We start from the raw sequence: 18,252 nt of genomic DNA, 5'->3' as shown, positions 1-18,252 counted from the left end.
CTAACACTACGAACACTAGCACTAACTAACAGCAGAGATTCACCAGTATACAATACAACACCTGTAGCAGCTGTAAGCCTTGATTTTTCCGCCACTTCCACGAGTTCTTCTGCGGCTGCACCGAGATAACCGACGTTAAATGGCAAATTTTTCCCCCCTTGTGCTCGAGATATTAGGGTTCGCGACATAAAAAGTCGACATAACCGATAAAAAATGCTTAGAAAAAGCACTTATATATATATAAACAGCAGAAACAGAAAGCTGAACCTCTACAAACCCAAAGAGTCGCAGAAAATCTCTGAGGAAACAAAGATTCTTAGGTGAGGGAAGAGAAATGAGGATGGAAACCCGAGAGTGACTGGAGGAAGCTGTACAGCTGTTCAGCAATATGACTTCAGCACTAGAGAAAGAAAACCAGAGAAAGAAAAAGAGGAGATCAAGCTGGACATGTCCTACATATAATAAAGTACAAACATATCAGTGATTATTGTAACTCAATATTTTTTATTACTTCAAAATAAATAAATATCTTAAATATAGTGTTTGTTTTGTTTCTATTATTAAATTATTATTGTACATCATTTAAATTTAACTCAGAATTAAAATCCACATGATAAAATGTTGGGAAAACGGGACAAAAGTAAATGATAATAAAATAAAGGTTTTGTTTAAACCCAATTTTACATGAACAGAAGTTAAAGTAATAAAATAAACAGTTATTGAACAGTATTCACAGCATCAGTTTAAATATTAAATCACAATAACACAGAGATTAAATCAGTTTACAATACATGAGTTCTTCATGGGTTCATCTGATCACACAAAACTATAAAGTTTAGTTCCAATGCAGCCTCATAACATCATAGTTCAAGTATAACTTTTGACAACTGCAGTTAGTAGAAAACATCAGAAAGAACTATTTAATAGATTCATTTTAATAATTCAGTCCATTCAGTTTGGTCAATTCAGTTCAAAATGATTCGGTTTGGTGATTTTGACTCCTTAGATTCAGTTCAAGTGACTCGGTTCAAGAGAGTTCAGTTCAATCACTTCTAAAACAATGGGGTTCAGGAGAGTCACTTCACCGTTTCAGCTCGACTGAGTCTGAATCCATAGATAGTTCCTGAAATTTCCTTTCAGCAGTCTCTCAAAAAACACAAAATTACATTCATTTTAATCAGCTTCATTTAACTTCTGTTTCATTTAATTATATCACAAACATTTAGCTTAAAAATTTAACATGAACCCCCTGTATGTTAAACAGTAAACAGTTTAAGTTTTAGACAGTTTAATATTATCAAGAAAAATATCTTGCTTTGTAAAAGATCATCACATATAACTAGACAACAAAACACCACTAGAGGGCAGTGTGAGACTGACATCTGACAACCAACTGCAGTTATTATTATTATTATTATTATTATTATTATTATTATTATTATTATTATTATTATTATTATCATCATTATTATAGTTTTGGGGTTTATGAATGTTCCTTGCTTTGACGAGGATGTGTTGATTGTATAACACTCAAATAACATTGTTTAATCAAACCAATTATTGGAAATGTAATAATTTTATCTCTTTGGGTTTCATAAATATGTAAATCTGCATATAATAATAATAAAATTAATCATTCTAAAATAATAAATGTTTAAATGAAGACCTTTAGGTACTAAAGCACCTCAGTGCAATAAAGTATTACATTCTAAAGTCCAGCAAACACGACATGGGAGTCAATTCCTTGTAGCATTTTCTTGAACTTGGTTTGCAGGAGAAAATCTGGTTTTGTTGAAATAACAGGTTAACAGATGATAACTGGATAAATAACTAATGAATAAACTCAGCCTGGCTTCCACTATTTCCTATAACTTCATGGTGTGACTGATCAACTTTATTCCCTGTAGTTCTCCTTTTCTCCTTCCTTAGTGTCCAACTTCTCTTACAGCTTTAACGGTCACCACATCTCCTTTACTCGCAGGAGGTCCTGGATTCGACCCCAGTGGAGCAATGCCCTTGAGCCTTTTGGAATTCCTATTGTCCATTTCTGTTACAAGCACAATGCAGAAACACCAAAAGTTGTTTATTTAATACCAGGATTAAGTAACAATTTGTGACAAATACATAAACCTCATTCATGTTTGCTAGCTGCATGGTTCCACTGGGGGTCGCAGAAGAACCTTCTGTGTGTAAAGCAGATGTGATGACCACTACCCTATGGATCCACACAATCACCTGCACCTGCATATGTTTCCAGATTGCAACTTTCCAGTTTTGGGAGACTTGTTCCCAATGTACCCTCAGCTTTCTGTTCTCGGTTGACAGGATTTCAAGTTATTTTCAAATACTGTAGTACATGATTTATTCATTAATATGAGGAAGATTAATCCTCATCATTGATCCTAATAGAGTGGCTAAGAGGAGCTACTCTAAATAGCTGTAGAATCAGTTTTCAGCCAACGACCCTGCTTCAGTGAAGAAAGGCCTGAAAGACATGGTGCAGTCATAAAACCTGGAGCCTAACACGCTTAAAACAGTGGAGATGATTGTGGATTTTAGGAGAAACCCCTGCTCTCCCCACTCACCATAATGAACAGCACTATGGCAGCAGTGGAGTCATTCAGGTTCCTGGGCACCACCATCTCTCAGGGCATGTAGTGGGATCTATTGCTAAACATTAACACCTGAGAACAATGGGATATCAGTTGCGCTGGCGCAACTCCGACGACTGAGAGGTTAAAGCCATACCTACCCATCACCTCCTCATCACCACTGTTCTCTTCACCTACATGCCCATTAAATCTGCCCCAATCACCAATCTTTTATTCCTAGGAACACCTTCTACCACTCTATATAACTCACTCCAGAATTTTTCCTTCTCCTCCATCTCACAACCAACTTGTGGAGCATAAGCACTGATGTTTTGAGTTTCATCATATATGAAATATAATCAAGCTGAATTTACATGACTGAATAATTTGTATGAACCTGTTGTAGTCTACAGCACAGTCTGGAACAGGTACATCATATCATATTTATATATATATATATATATATATATATATATATATATATATATATATATATATATATATATATATATATATATACATCATATTATGAATCAAGACATTTCCCACTAAAACAACCTGTTGCCCTCTGTAGTACTGGACCCAATTCAGCACATAGATCCAGGAGCACAGCTGTAGGAATCTAAATCAGCTTATTAGCCAGTCATCATCATGGGCCAAGAAATCATCATGGTCCCTGGAGACTCTTTTCTCCTTAATCTTCCACTGGTGTAATCCTCCAGCAGTGCCATCATGCAGCATTACACACGGGGGTCACCACAGCATTTATGATTTATTCCAGCTCATTATGGAAAGATAAAATAAACGGATATTTGGTCCTGTGGCATGAACATTAAAGCAATAATAGCTACAGAAAAGCTCCTGCTTCCCTCTGTAGCGGGTATTTAAATCCCATTTAAAATGCTTTCAGTGATTCTACATTCTGTTTATATGAAGTGTTTCAACAGTTTGCATGTTAATTGGCTGTATGGTGCATTTAAGTGCCTTTTAGGTGAATTTATGAATCACATCTGGCTGGAAAAGACAAGTGTCCAAATACTTTTGACCACACAGTGTGTATCAGCTGAAAAGATATACATATAATAATTTTTATTTTATGAAATATTTATATTATTTATTTGATTTTATTTGTTTGGACTTTTCTTTCCTCAGCATCGCTTGGATTTTCCTCCTGTAGCTCCGAGAGACGCCGTGTTCCAGGTGGAGGATGAAGACCCTCTGTCGGGATGAAGTGAACTGTACGACCCTGGAACGGTGAGTTTCGAGCTTTATGGATTTTATTCTCTTTAAAACACAGAGTTTATCATTTATTATTATTATAATTATTATTATTGAGAAACAAGTCACCCATAAAATCCCCAAACAGGTGGAAAGGTGATCAGGACCATCGGTACCGGAGTGAAGAGGGGAAAAGCGATGTTCCTCATTTTGTGTTTACTCCTGATCATTAGCATAAAGATCACAGACTTGCAGGAAAAAGTAAATAAATTTGACAAAATTATAGACTGGTTATTTAGCTTGATAATTCTTAAATGCCATAATCTTGTAATCTTCACTTCTGCACATTACTCTTCAATGCCATAGACTTAGATCCATCCTGTACTTCTTAATGATGTCCACACATCTCTGCACTGTTACTGCCTTTATATTTATCCACTGTACATATGTTTACATATTTATCACTTTATCACTTGCTGTAAATATGACATATATTTATCTGCCCTTTTGCACGATAGCTACATTTTGCACTTCTAGTTAATGCCAAACGGCATTTCATTGCTGTGTACCTGTACAATGCAATTACAATAAATCTCTATCTATCTATCTATCTATCTATCTATCTATCTATCTATCTATCTATCTATCTATCTATCTATCTATCTATCTATCTATCTATCTATCTATCTATCTATCATTTATTTCCATAAATGTTGCAGTGAGCAGAAATGGACCTTTCAGCTAATGGTGTAGGAGACCAATAAACTTATAGATACCAAGAGTTTACTTATAGTTCACTACAAATCTGATATTTAGACTGAGAAGGAAAACTATTAAAGCTAAAAAATAGCTAGCTGGCTAGTTAGCTAATTTTGCTAAATAATTGTATTTCGCTTTTCATGTTGTTTCTGTATTTTGATCTACATTTACACAGTAAATGGACACTATAGGAAATAATAAAGATGTAAAACAGGTATAAATGTGGTAGTGAAATGTGTCCTAGTGTATGACTGAGTTGTTCCTCTGTGTGCTTCAGTAACTGCTGTTAAACTGAGAGGAAAGAAAAATGGCTTCAGTTCAGCAGAAATGAACTGATAAACAGTGTTAGGAAAAGACAAAGTGTTCAAATATTTACTCAAATATAAATTGTGATAACTTGTTAAAATGTTTTAATGGTTTAATAGTGGATTTATTCAGGTTTAAACACACAAGCTGGTGGTGAAGGTAATATTAGTAGAGCCTCATTGTGGATGTGAACATTAATGACTAAACCCTTAATGACTAAATCCTTCATCCTCTTCCTCATGGCTGTGTTTTAGGAGCGTGAGCAAGAACGAGAGGCTCACAGTGTCCTGAAGTCCCAGTATGAATCTATAACCCACAACAAGGAGGCGCTACAGGTAAGAATTTTCATCTGTGTGTGCGTTTAATCAAATTCTTATTGACATTTTCTCTCTCATACACTAAACATTGTTCTAATGAGTCCTTAAAAGTGTCTTAATGTGTGTGTACATGTCAATAAAACCAACAGCTTTTTCTTGTTAAACTTCCAGGTTTTCTGGATGAAGCTGAGACGACATGATCATTTTACTTATGCTCACTGAATTTCTTGTGCTAATCCATGTGCTCAATTATCAAGTACAGATGTTTAAGTGAATCAGGTTCTGCCCCACATTTAATTTAAACAAAGCACTAAAGCTGCAAGAAAATACCTCAACTTCAGTTTCTGTCAAATTCCTTTTCTTTAAGGACATCAAACATCACTGACTTTACTAAAGTGGATTTCAAGAAAGAAAATGAAGTGATTGAATGCTCTCTGTGATGAAGAGACATTAGACATGATTGTCATACAAAATCTTTATTTCCTTATATAAAAGTTGTTTAAAATAAAATTTAATATAAAATGAAGATGGTGAAACAACATGCACACTAAAGTACATGAAACGTTCATATTTCACCATCTTCCTTTATTCCTGAATCATTTTCCATTTCTTCAAGTTTCTTCAACAGATCCTCGAAGCTGTCGATATCAAACACTGGTACAGAATCCAGGATCTCTGTGCTGTTGTGGGGGTCTTCAGTATGATTCTGGTCTCCAGACTGGTTAAAAAAGCCATATTCCTCATTTAACATGGAAAAGATGTCGTTGTTGAGCAAAGTGATTTCCTCCTCGTCCTCGAGCTGAACCTCACTGCTTGTACAGTCAGACCCATAGCAGGTGCTGTAAACAGAAGTGCACAATTTTAGCTGCATATTAAAGTAAATGAGTGGCGATTATGGTGATTATTTAAGATGCAGAGTAAAACTTCATTTGCATGTCATTCTTCTGAAACTGTTCCAATGCAGTTTACTAACTCACTTGGTCTGGCAGAAAGTCGACTCAGAAACAGAAGGGAAAAGAGGAGGATCAAAGCAGAAGTCTTTAGGAGACAGCAGTTCTTGGTGGCTAAGGCCGGGGAACTGATCACTAACTTCAGGCACGAGGTCATGGACTGGTACTTCTTCTGGCATGTTCATGACTATGTGGTGGTTTGGTTGATGATCAGGTCTCCTCTGTGAGTCACTACTCTGCAAACTGCCTTTTCTCCTTCCCTTCTTTGGAAGCGGTTTATAAACCCAATCTACATGATAGAAAAGAAGAATTTAAAGAGTAAGAAGCAACATAAAAACAATAAAAGTGTCAGAATTGATGCGTTTGTTTTGTTATTTTGCCATTTGTCTATAAAGAAAGTTCACCTACCAGGAAACAACTGTTCGTGTTCCTGTTTAAGCCTCCATGATTCAGTGTAGTAGGGTTTCTTCTGTTCTTCACTCAGTTTGTTCCACGCGATCCCAAGCTGCATGCTGATCTCTGCAGAGCTGCTATTTGGATTGGCCTTGGAAAAGATGGGCGCTGTTTCCTCGCCCAAACCATGTAGGCATTCATTGGCCTTCTGATGTTGCCTTTTTTATCTCTGCACTTGGCAACGTTAAATTTATCTACAAAATAAAAACAAAGTTTAAGTTAAACAGAAATCATTATAAACTTCTAGTTAAAACAGTGAACAGAACAGAGTCATGCAAAACTGCACCAGTCTTAAACACACACAATGTTGTAGTACAAATATTTTATAAGTGCTGCATTACTCAGTCAGTACAAAATCATTTTATATTTCCTGCATGACAGATTGATATTTAATGTGGTTTTAGGAACTAAATGATAACTATATTTCATTGTCTCTGTACTTGTTCTCTGTACAATGACAATAAAGTTGAATAAAGTTGACAGCAGGAGAAGCAGCTGTAGCTGTTACCCGTCTTATTATCTGTCATTATTTCTCCTTCTTTCTTCTGAAAGTCGCTCTTTCTGGCTGAAAAATCTTTTTTGGTGTCTTGAAGAGCGGATTGTTCAAAACATTGACGCTTATCACTAAAAACAATTAAAAACATTTCAGCTGTTTGTTTGCGCTTCATTGCTGTGGTCAGTAAATGTTTGTGTTGAACTGCAGCACAACAAAGTTGTCATGACAATAAAAGCGAGTCCAGGGGCTATCAGAGATACCGACGTCACAAAAGAGGCGGGGCTTCAATGATTCAAATGCAGACGCGGAAGCTGAAAACAGGTGGCGTTAAGACAAGCGAAGTGGTGTGTGATTGTAAACCCTACACGAGTTCCTATAGCGCTCCTCTGTTTAGACACAGTAGGGTATTAAAATATTTAGAATTATATTATTAAATAGAAAACACGTGTTTGCAGTTTGGAATGTGATTTTGATAAAAATTGTGGGGTTTAATTTGAGGTGTAATTAGTTTGTACTGCATGTGGTGACCTGTTGTTGTTATACTTAAAGTGACCATTAGGGGGAGTAGAAGTGCATTGAAAATAGAGAATGAGAGAACACGTGATTAGCACGTGTCAGATGTGTGTTATGAGCTATTAGAAAAGAAATCATTCATTCATGCTACCTGGCCTCGCTTCCTTCTGTTTCCTGACAACACTGCACTTTTAACAGACTTTATTTTATTTTCCTTAGATTATTCATTATACTTACCTTCTCTGAACACAAACAGATTTTGTACTTAAACACATGGTAGTATTTATAGTCTCTGTTCATCCTTCAATTATAATCATCTACTTATTAAGACGTTTCTAAGATCAAAATTATCATAAGAATAAAATAATCTGGTAAATTAATCACAAGGTAAATTAACTGTTATACATATTTTTATTGAGTACATAAAAGTCCAAATATGTATTTAAAAAAGAAAAAACATTAATGAAAGATGTGATTGATTTTGATCTGCCGCCAGTCTTTTTACAAGCACTTAGTGTTTTCTCTACTTGTCCACGACTACACCATAATATGTATGGGATTTTTATATCGGTATTAAAATAAAAAAATAAACTCCTATAAAATCATCTCAGCAGTAATAAAATCAAGATTTGGTGATTTCTGTAAAAAGCTTGGTGTGGAATGGACGTCTCTGTTCACCTGTGTACAGCAGCACATGGGGAGGACAACAAATAATGACAAGAAACAAAAAAGTGACAAACTTCATTTAGATTTGACTTTTCCTTCATCACCCTTATAGCTGACATGCCATCATTATACACACACAATGAATGTAACACTGATTTGAGGTGATCCATGAAAAAACACTTTCTATTAGTCAGTTCTATAAATGTTAGTTTTAAGACTAATGAGGCATAAAAACAATTCAAATGTTTACACGTGAGATTCGTAACACCACTTCCACAAATACAAAGTGCCCTAGTGTAACATTTGATCAGTTATCAGCAAAAACAACTTCCTCCTTTCTGCTAAATCTTAATATTCAAATCCTTGTTTAGTCAATTATTCCCTGGTTCTCCTACAGCTGATGTTCTACTGTATACACAACACATCATCTACAGGAATCTTTGATATCCCCAGACCTGAGGTGAGACACTGAACAGGAACGAGTAATATGAGACTTTAAACTGTTGCTCAGAGACGAGTCCATAACATCTTCTCTTCATCTTCTTCCTCTTGATCTCTTCATCGTTTTCCTTCTCCTCCTGATCCCCTGGTGTTGGACAGAAATCCCCTTTTTAACCTATAACATGAAGCTGTTCAAACACTATGTGCTCTGTATTTATCTCTATGTGAGGCTCATGACTGGTAGGAGACGAGCTGCTTGGAGGAGACTGAGTCCTCACAGGGGACGAGCTGCTTGGGGGAGACTGAGTCCTCACAGGGGACGAGCTGCTTGGAGGAGACCGAGTCCTCACAGGGGACGAGCTGCTTGGAGAGAACTGATGTCGTGTCCTGTCTCCGTCTTCCTGTGTCTGAAGAGACAAACACACAGTGAGACGCGTCTCGTAAAAGGAATCTATAATCAATATTACCTTCACCACCAGCTTGTGTGTTTAAACCTGAATAAATCCACTATTAAACCATTAAAAACATTTTAACAAGTTATCACAATTTATATTTGAGTAAATATTTGAACACTTTGTCTTTTCCTAACACTGTTTATCAGTTCATTTCTGCTGAACTGAAGCCATTTTTCTTTCCTCTCAGTTTAACAGCAGTTACTGAAGCACACAGAGGAACAACTCAGTCATACACTACACAGATTTTTAGTGAACTATAAGTAAACTTATGTACTAATGTAACTTATGTAATCTTATTAACTTAAATATAGTTTCATTCATCTTTTAGTCAAGAAGTAGACATTTCTAATAAACTAACAAACACAAAAGCAGTGCTAGCATGAGGCTAATGATGATGTCTCCTACACCATTAGCCGAAAGGTCCATTTCTGCTCACTGCAACATTTATGGAAATATTATCACTCTTTATTATCATTCTTTATTTATTTTATGGGTGATTTGTTTCTCAATAATAATAATTATAATAATAATAAATGATAAACTCTATGTTTTAAAGAGAAACTCACCGTTCCAGGGGTCGTACAGTTCGCGTCATCCCGGCAGAGGGTCTTCATCCTCCATCTGGAACACGACGTCTCTCGGAGCTACAGAAGGAAAATCCAAGCGATGCTGAGGAAAAAAAGTCTAAACAAATAATATCAAATATATAATATCAAATATTTCATATAATACAAATCGAAAAAATCTTTCAGAGTTGAATCCCAGTGGAAACGTGACTGATCTGAAGCTGCTGCTTTTCAGCTGATACACACTGTGTGGTCAAAAGTATTTGGACACTTGTCTTTTCCAGGCAGATGTGGTTCATAAATTCACATAATTCACATGCACTTAAATGCACCATACAGCCAATTAACATGCAAACTGTTGAAACACTTCATATAAACAGAATGTAGAATCACTGAAAGCATTTTAAATGGGATTTAAATACCTGCTACAGAGGGAAGCAGGAGCTTTTCTGTAGCTATTATTGCTTTTATGTTCATGGCACAGGACCAAATATTAGTTTATTTTATCTTTCCATAATGAGCTGGAATAAATCATAAATGCTGCGGTGCCAATGGAAGATTAAGGAGAGAAAAAGAGTCTCCAGGGACCATGATGATTTCTTGGCCCATGAGGATGACTGGATAATATTATATATAATCAACTTTTATATATTATATTATATTATATCCCAAAAGACCTTCTTTAAATATAATATAATTCTATTAAATCTCATGCTATAGGTCTGGTATCTGCCCCTGAGTGTCATAATGCCTGTCATTTTGGATGTTATTATTAAGGTGGGTAGTCGATACATCAGGTTTCACTTCACTGTGACACACTGACCTGCTTCAGCACATGATTCCTTTATCCTGACACATAGCAGTGTAGGGAACAGACTACAGGCAGCTGCAGGACGTGATGACTGGCTTCTTGTTGACTTTAACAACATGTAGAAATTGTAAACATTGTCCTGATGTAGTCTATAATATGACAGGTGACAGAGGCTTCACCCCTCAGACGCTCCTCACCTCCTTAAATGCAGATGTGGAGCTCTGGATGTCTCAGGTGGAAGACTTCTATACCACCCGTTAAAAGTGTGTAAGATTATCAGGATGTGTGGTGTTTTGCACAATGTGGCACTGAGGACCAGTTTCCCTCTCCCTCCTGACCTCCCTCCCCCTCAGCATTATGACCCCGAGCCAAAGCCCCCTGCCCCACAAGAGGGATATAAACTTAGTGGAAGAATCCATGAGGAGGTCATACGGTGTTTGTAAGGAAGACAAAAATAATGGTTGTTATTAGTGTTTATTGTGACTCTTTATAGAAAAAGATTAAAATCAAGATTTAAAAAAAGATAAAAAAAAAGATTTGACAAGACAGAAATAAAAAATGATAAAAAGACAAGACGATCTACAAGATACAATAGCTTTACACTCAGCTTTATACTATTGACTATAAGTGTAAAACTATCATAAATAGCCATAAGAGAAACAGAAAGAGGAAAAAGGCATGTTCAGACTCTCTGTTTCTCTTGTCGTCTTCTTTTTTTTCTATTTCTCGTTTTCTTTAAATGTTTTCTTGTCTCAGCTGAGCAACAATTTCCTCCCATCGCTCTCGGACCCTTATATAATGATCTGTTTTATTCTCTGAAGTCTTCTTTTCTTCAGCACAGAGGACAGTGGCATCCAACTAGCAACACGTTCCTCCAGTCGCTCTTTCTCTCTGATCAAATGATCTCTCTCCTGCTCTGCACTATTTTTTACTTTTTCACAGTGATTCTGAGTATCAAGGAGCTCCATGGTGGTCTGTTCTAAAGTGACCTCAAGCTGAGCAACATGTTGCCCCATATTCTTTTGTTCTCTCGTCCAGCTCTCTCTCTCACATTCTACAGTTTTCTTCAGTTCATCATGGATTTTCAGGAAAGACTGGAGCTCCATGGTGGTCTGTTCCAAAGTGACCTCGAGCTGAGCAACACGTTTCTCCACTTTCTTTTGTTCTCTCGTCCAGCACTCTCGCTCACATTCTACAGTTTTCTCCAGTTCCTCATGGATTTTCAAGGAAGACTGGAGCTTCTTGGTCGTTTGTTCCAAAGTGACCTCAAGCTGAGCAACATGTTCCTCCAGTTGTTTTTGTTTTCTCGTCCAGCTCTCTCTCTCACATTCTACAGTTTTCTCCAGTTTCTCATGGATTTCCAGAGAAGACTGGCGCGCCATGGTGGTCTGTTCCAAAATAAACTCAAGCTGAGCAACACGTTCCTCCAGTTGTTTTTGTTCTCTTGCCCAGCTCTGGCTTCTCTCAGTTATGTCCTGTTCCCGCTGCTTTCGCTCAGAAGCCAAAGTAGCCTCCAGCTTTTGCACCGTCTGTAGCAGAATGGCTTTCTCTTCTCTCTCTTCTGTTATCTTCTCTATCCTTGGATTAGAAAATGCATCCAAGTCTTTTACTACTTTCACTATGTGTTCCAGCTTCTCCTTCATTTCAGCAATCTGCTTAGTTTTCTTCTTTCTTCTGGTTTGAAAAATTTTTCTAAACCTTCTGAAGAGCCCCATGTTTACGTCTATTTATTCACACGCACAAACCTCGGAAATGAGAGAAACAGAGACTCGTTCTGACTTACATAGAAGTTGCCCTACTGTGATGTCACACCGAGAGGCTCCGCCCTCTGGTCTCTCTCTCTCTCTCTCTCTCTCTCTCTCTCTCTCTCTCTCTCTCTGCTCTCTGAGGACGGACCGGAGCTAGCTTAGCATGCTAACTTCAGTAGATATCTCTGTTACATAATACATAGAGGTTATTAATTAGCGTCATGTGCCTGAGTGTGGTATGATAGTGGAAATAGTGGAAACCAGTGAACCGACTCTTCTGGACTTTATTATTTAACTCTTTTGAACTGAGTTACTTGAACTGATTCAAAGGAGTCAAAATTACTGAACCAAATCTTTTTTTAACTGAATTGATCAAACTGAATTGAGTTATTGAAATAAATATATAGAATTTTAATTTTATTTAACTTTTTAACCTTTATTTTAATTTCATTTACTTTTTCCCAATTTTTCCAACATTTTATCATGTGGATTTTATTTCTTAGTTAAATTTAAATGAAGTCCAACATTTCACAATATTTAAGGCTCAGTGTTCATGACTCCACCATGAGAAAAAAGACTGCAAAAATGGTCTACATGGCAAAATTCTAATTCTAAAAGCTGCTGAGCAAAAAGAACATAAAGACTTGTCTCCATTTTGCCAGAAAACAAGACTTTTGGAAAAATACTCTGTGGACTGACTAGACAAAACATGCTCTTTTTGAAAGGTGTGTGTCCGATTACTTTTTTCAGAAAAAGAACGTCATACTAACAGTGAAATATGGTGGTGGTAGTGTGATGGTCTGGGGCTGTTTTGCTGCTTCAGGACCTGGAAGACTTGCTGTGATAAATTAAACCATGAATTCAGCTGTTTACCAAAAAATCCTGAATGAAAATGTCCAAACATCTGTTCGTGACCTCGAGCTGAAGTGAACTTGGGTTCTGCAGCAGGACAATGATCCAGAACATACCAGCAAGTCCACCTCTGAATGGCTGAAGAAAAACAAAATGAAGACTTTGGAGTGGCCTAGTCAAAGTCCTGACCTGAATCCTATTGAGATGCTGTGACATGACCTTCAAAAGAAGGTTCATGCTTAAAAACCCTCCAATGTGTCTGAATTACAACAATTCTTCATAGATGAGTGGAGCAAAATTCCTCCACAGCGCTGTAACAGACTCATCACAAGTTATCACAAACACCTGATTGCAGTTGTTGCTGCTAAGGGCGGCCCATCCAGTTATTAGGTTTAGGGGGCAAATACATTTTCATGTAGTTTTGGATTTTGTTTTCACTTAAAAATAAAAACCTTCATTTAAAAACTGCATGTTGTGTTCACTTGTGTTATTGTTTACTAAGTATATATATATATATGTGTGTGTGTGTCTAAACTGGAAAAAAGAGATTGTGAAATTAGACTTGCTTAACAGGGTGAGATAACTTCATTATAATCCATGTCTAGTTTAAGTTTTATCAGATGAAGGGTAACTTAGTGTGCAGCACTGCATTATTGTGTGGGTCAGGGGTCATTTGATCTGGTGTAGAATATCTGGGGGATTTGGGGGACATTAACATTTAACAATGTAAATTCCTGTGTTCACGTTTTCAAGGCCCAGTCTAAAAGGAGTAAGAGAAAATAAACCCTGTCAATTATACCCATTTTATTATTATTACATTTAACTCTTCTGTTCCTCTCAATTTTGAAATGATGGCTACACCACTGAATGTGTCAGTAATAACAATACTACTTACAATAACTACTTCTTCTTCTTGTTCTTCTTTTGGCTGCTATCATTAGGGGATCATTCGTCTCCATACTACTCTGTCCTCTACAATCCACAAACACACAATGCAGCTCCTTCAGACCTTCTCTATACTTCTCCATCAACATTCTCAAAGCAAATAAGGCGTCTCTGGTGCTCTTCCTCGGCATGAAACTATTCTGCTACTCACAGATGGTCACCTCTTCTCTCAGCCTGGCTTCCACTACTCTTTCTCATAACTTCATGATGTGACTGATCAACTTTATTCCCCTGTAGTTACTGCAGGTCTGCACATCGCACTTATTCTTAAAGATCAGTACCAGCACACTCCTTCTCCATTCCTCAGGCATCCTCTCACCATCCAAAATCCTGTTAAACAATCTGGTTAAAAACTCCACTGAAATCTTTCCTAAACATCTCCATGTCATCCGGTCCTTTTCTCTCTTCATCCTCTTAATCACTGCTCTCACTTCCTCTTTACTAATCCTATCCACTTCCTGCTTCACCATCTTCACATCATCCAACCTTCTCTCTCTCTCATTTTCCTCATTCATCAGCTGCTCAAAATACTCCCTTAATCTTCTCAACACACTGTCCTTACTAGTCAACACATTTCCATCTCCATCCTTTATTGCTCTAACTTGCAGCACATCCTTCCCAGCTCGGTCCCTCTGCCTGGCCAATCGCTACAAATCCTTTTCTCCTTCCTTAGTGTCCAACGTCTCCTACAGCTCCTCATATGCCTTATATCTTTACCACTGAGCCCCTGTCTGACCTCTTCCCAGAATCTCATACTACAGTCTTCTTCCTTTAGTTTTCACCATCTTTTTCTTTTTTCTTTCCTCACTCTCCTCCTCTTATTCTTCACCTCCAAAACCATCATACAGAACACCATCCGATGCTGTCTAGCTACACTGTCCCCTGCCAACACCTTACAGTCTCTAATCTCCTTCAGGTTGCATCTCGTGCATAGAACATAGTCCACCTGTGTGCACCTTCCTCCACTCTTATACGTCACTCTATGATCCTCCTTCTTCTTAAAATACGTGTTCACCACTGCCATTTCCATCATTTCAGCAAAATCTACCACCATCTGCCCTTCCACATTCCTCTCCTTCAGGCCATACCTGCCCATCACCTCCTCATCACCTCTGTTCCTTCACCTACATGCCCTTTAAAGTCTGCCCCAATCACCAATCTTTCATTCCTAGGTTCACCTTCTACCACTCCATTTTACTCATTTCAGAATTTTTCCTTCTCCTTCATCTCACAGTCGACTTGTGGAGCATAAGCACTGATTACATTTATCATCATCCCTTCAACTTCCAGCTTCACCTTCATCACCCTATCAGAAACTCTCTTCACCTCTACTACACTCTTACTGTACTCTTCCTTCAGAATCACCCCTACACCATTTCTCTTTCCATCCACACCATGATAGAACAGTTTAAACACCTCCAATGTTCCTGGTCTTACTCCCTTTCCAATTAATCTCCTGAACACACAACATATCTACCTTTCTCCTCTCCATCATATCATCTATCTCACTCCCTTTACCAGCCATAGTACCAACATTTAAAGAACCCACCCAAACCTCCAGTCTTCTACACTTCTCATTTCTCTGATGTCTCTGTAGACGTCTTTCTCCTCTCCTTCTCCTCCTTCAGCCAACAGTAGCCCAATATCCACCTGTACACTGTGGGCTAACAGTAACAATACCTGCAGATCCTGTCAAGCAAGTCACCTGTCCAAATCCAACTACACCTGATTTATAGAACCCAAAGGCACTTTTAAGAGCCACCATCTCTCTCTCTCTCTCTCTCTCTCTCTCTCTCTCTCTCTCTCTCTCTCTCTCTCTCTCTCTCTCTAATTTTCTCTCCGTATAATTTTCTCTGTCTATTTCTCGCAAACTCTGTCAATCTATCTCACTAATTATATTATATCCATCTTTCAAATTTAGTTGTAAACAGAAAAAACAATCCAAAACATTTATTTTCAAAAATCCTTTGCATAATCACATTCCAAAAATAAATGTGATATTGATTATTATAATTACGAAAAAGTAAAGAATTGGATCTTTTCATCTTGATACATTTGCATTCATTAATCCACAACTGATCACACAAAAAAAACCTTTTCCTCACACTCAAAACAAAAACAGTTAAAACAGATGGTCATAACTTCGTATAGTTGAAATATAAAGCACAATTTGGTGTTGTGTTGAGAAAAGATGACGATATCATTAAAAGAGAATCGGCGGCGGGTCCGCAATGAGTTTCAGATGGTATCTTCACCATAGCAATTTTATTTCTCTGAATAGAAACGGCAAAATTAAGAAGCGATGGCCGTAAAACAAATCTGCAGACGTTAATTTACCGGGAGAATATATTTACTATATTTTGATTTGAAGCAACCACTGATGATGCTTTATAATTTCGAGTAGTTTACAGAATAAAAAACATTAAAAACAAGAATAAAATCTCCTAATTAAATGTTGAGTAATAGTGTTTGAAGAATATTTAAAATACGAATAACAAATGAGGACAAAAAACACATCTGCTTTACACACATAAGGTCTTGGGTTTAACTCCAGTGGAACCATGCAGGTTGTAAACAAGAATGAGGTTTATATATTACTTACAAATTGTTACTCAATCCTGGAAATAAATAAAAAGTTTTGCATGTTTCTGCATTGTGCTTGTAACAGAAATGGAGAAAAAGCATTCCAAAATGAGAAGAAAAGGGCCAAGGGCAAGGCTCCACTGGGGCTCAAACCCAGGACCTTCTGCGTAAAGCAGACATGATGACCACTACACTATGGAACCTGCTGCTGAGAAGGTTGATGTCCAATGTGCATAAATAAAAACATCTCTCTCAAAATCTCAGTGGCAAAATATTCAGAAAACTCACTGACTCAAATGTTCCCAGGTTTTGCCCAATAATAGTTTTAGCCATGCAAATGAGTTTATTACTGCTGCTGACATTACTGAGTAAAATGCCACTTCCTCAGAAACCACAGTAGGCTCATGACCACCGAGTGAAAGATCTCCAGCATCTTAATGCACTTAATGAGAAAGTGTTTAGAGAAAGTGTATGACAGGGTGGAGAGAGGAGTTGTGGTATTGTATGAGAAAGTCTGGTGTGTCAAAAAAGTATGTGAGGGTGGTGCAGTGTGACAGCAGTGAAGTGTTCAGTAGGAACAACAGACTGGTTTAAGGTGAAGGTTAGACTGCATCTAGGATTGGCTCTAAGCCCTTTCCTGTTTGCAGTGGTGATGGACAGGTTGAAGGACGAGGTCATACAGGAGTCTCTGTGGACTATAATGTTTGCGGATGATATTTGTGATTTGTGGTGAGAGTAGTGAGCAGGTTGAGAAGAGCCTAGAGAGGTGGAGGTATACGCTGGAGAGAAGAGGAATAAAAGTCAGTAGGAGTAAGACAGAGTACATGTGTGTGAAGGAGAGGGAGGGCAGTGAATTGGTGCGGTTGCAGGGAGAAGAGGTGGAGAAGGTGGAGGAGTTCAGGTACCTGGGGTCAACAGTGCAAAGTAATGGAGAGTGTGTTAGAAGTGAAGGAAAGAGTACAGGCAGGGTGGAGTGGGTGGAGAAGAGTAACAGCAGGAGTGATTTGTGATAGAAGAGTATCTGTGAGAGTGAAAGGAAAGTTTATAGGACTGTGGTGAGACCTGAGATGTTGTATGGATTAGAAACAATAGCATTTACTGAAAGACCGGAGGTGGAGCTGGAGGTAGCAGAGCTAAAGATGTTTAGATTTTCATTGGGATTGAAGATGATGAACAGGATCAGAAATGAGTTTTTTTAGAGGGACAGCGCATGTAGGACGTTTTGGAGTCCAGGTGAGGGAGGCGAAATTGAGATGGTTTGGACATGTGCAGAGGAGAGACATGGGGTATATCAGTAGGAGAATGCTGAGGATGGAGCCGCCAGGAAGAAGGAAAAGAGGAAGACCAAAGAGGAGGTTTATGGATGTGGTGAGGGAAGACATTCAGGTGGTTGGGATGAAAGAGGCAGATGTAGAGGACAGAGGGGTATGGAGACTTATGGGAGAAGCCGAAAGAGGAAGAAGAAGAATTTGTAATACAGCACAAGCACATTATTACTGCATGATACAATAAAATCACATAAACATGTAATGGGATTATTGTGATCTTGTGATTTATTATCAATAGCAACAAATCCAATAAC

General features: G+C 37.7%; 2 protein-coding genes across 3 annotated transcripts in view; one reads left to right on the top strand and one right to left on the bottom strand.

Annotated features, from left to right (window-relative positions):
- LOC124384641 (eukaryotic translation initiation factor 4 gamma 3-like) overlaps nucleotides 1-18,252 on the top strand; it is a 271,327-nt gene that overhangs the window by 102,081 nt on the left and 150,994 nt on the right. The window lies entirely within an intron of this gene.
- On the bottom strand, nucleotides 8,591-9,869 carry LOC124384662 (endochitinase A-like). The gene is made up of 2 exons (XM_046847708.1): nucleotides 9,732-9,869; nucleotides 8,591-9,117 (listed from the first exon to the last, which is right to left on the bottom strand). Exons 1-2 carry the CDS (start codon nucleotides 9,777-9,779, stop codon nucleotides 8,881-8,883), a joined length of 285 nt encoding a protein of 94 aa, XP_046703664.1. The 5' UTR covers nucleotides 9,780-9,869; the 3' UTR covers nucleotides 8,591-8,880.

Source organism: Silurus meridionalis, chromosome 4, assembly GCF_014805685.1.
Source record: "Silurus meridionalis isolate SWU-2019-XX chromosome 4, ASM1480568v1, whole genome shotgun sequence".
Lineage (NCBI taxonomy): Eukaryota > Metazoa > Chordata > Actinopteri > Siluriformes > Siluridae > Silurus > Silurus meridionalis.
This window is presented reverse-complemented; position numbering and strand designations above follow the sequence as displayed.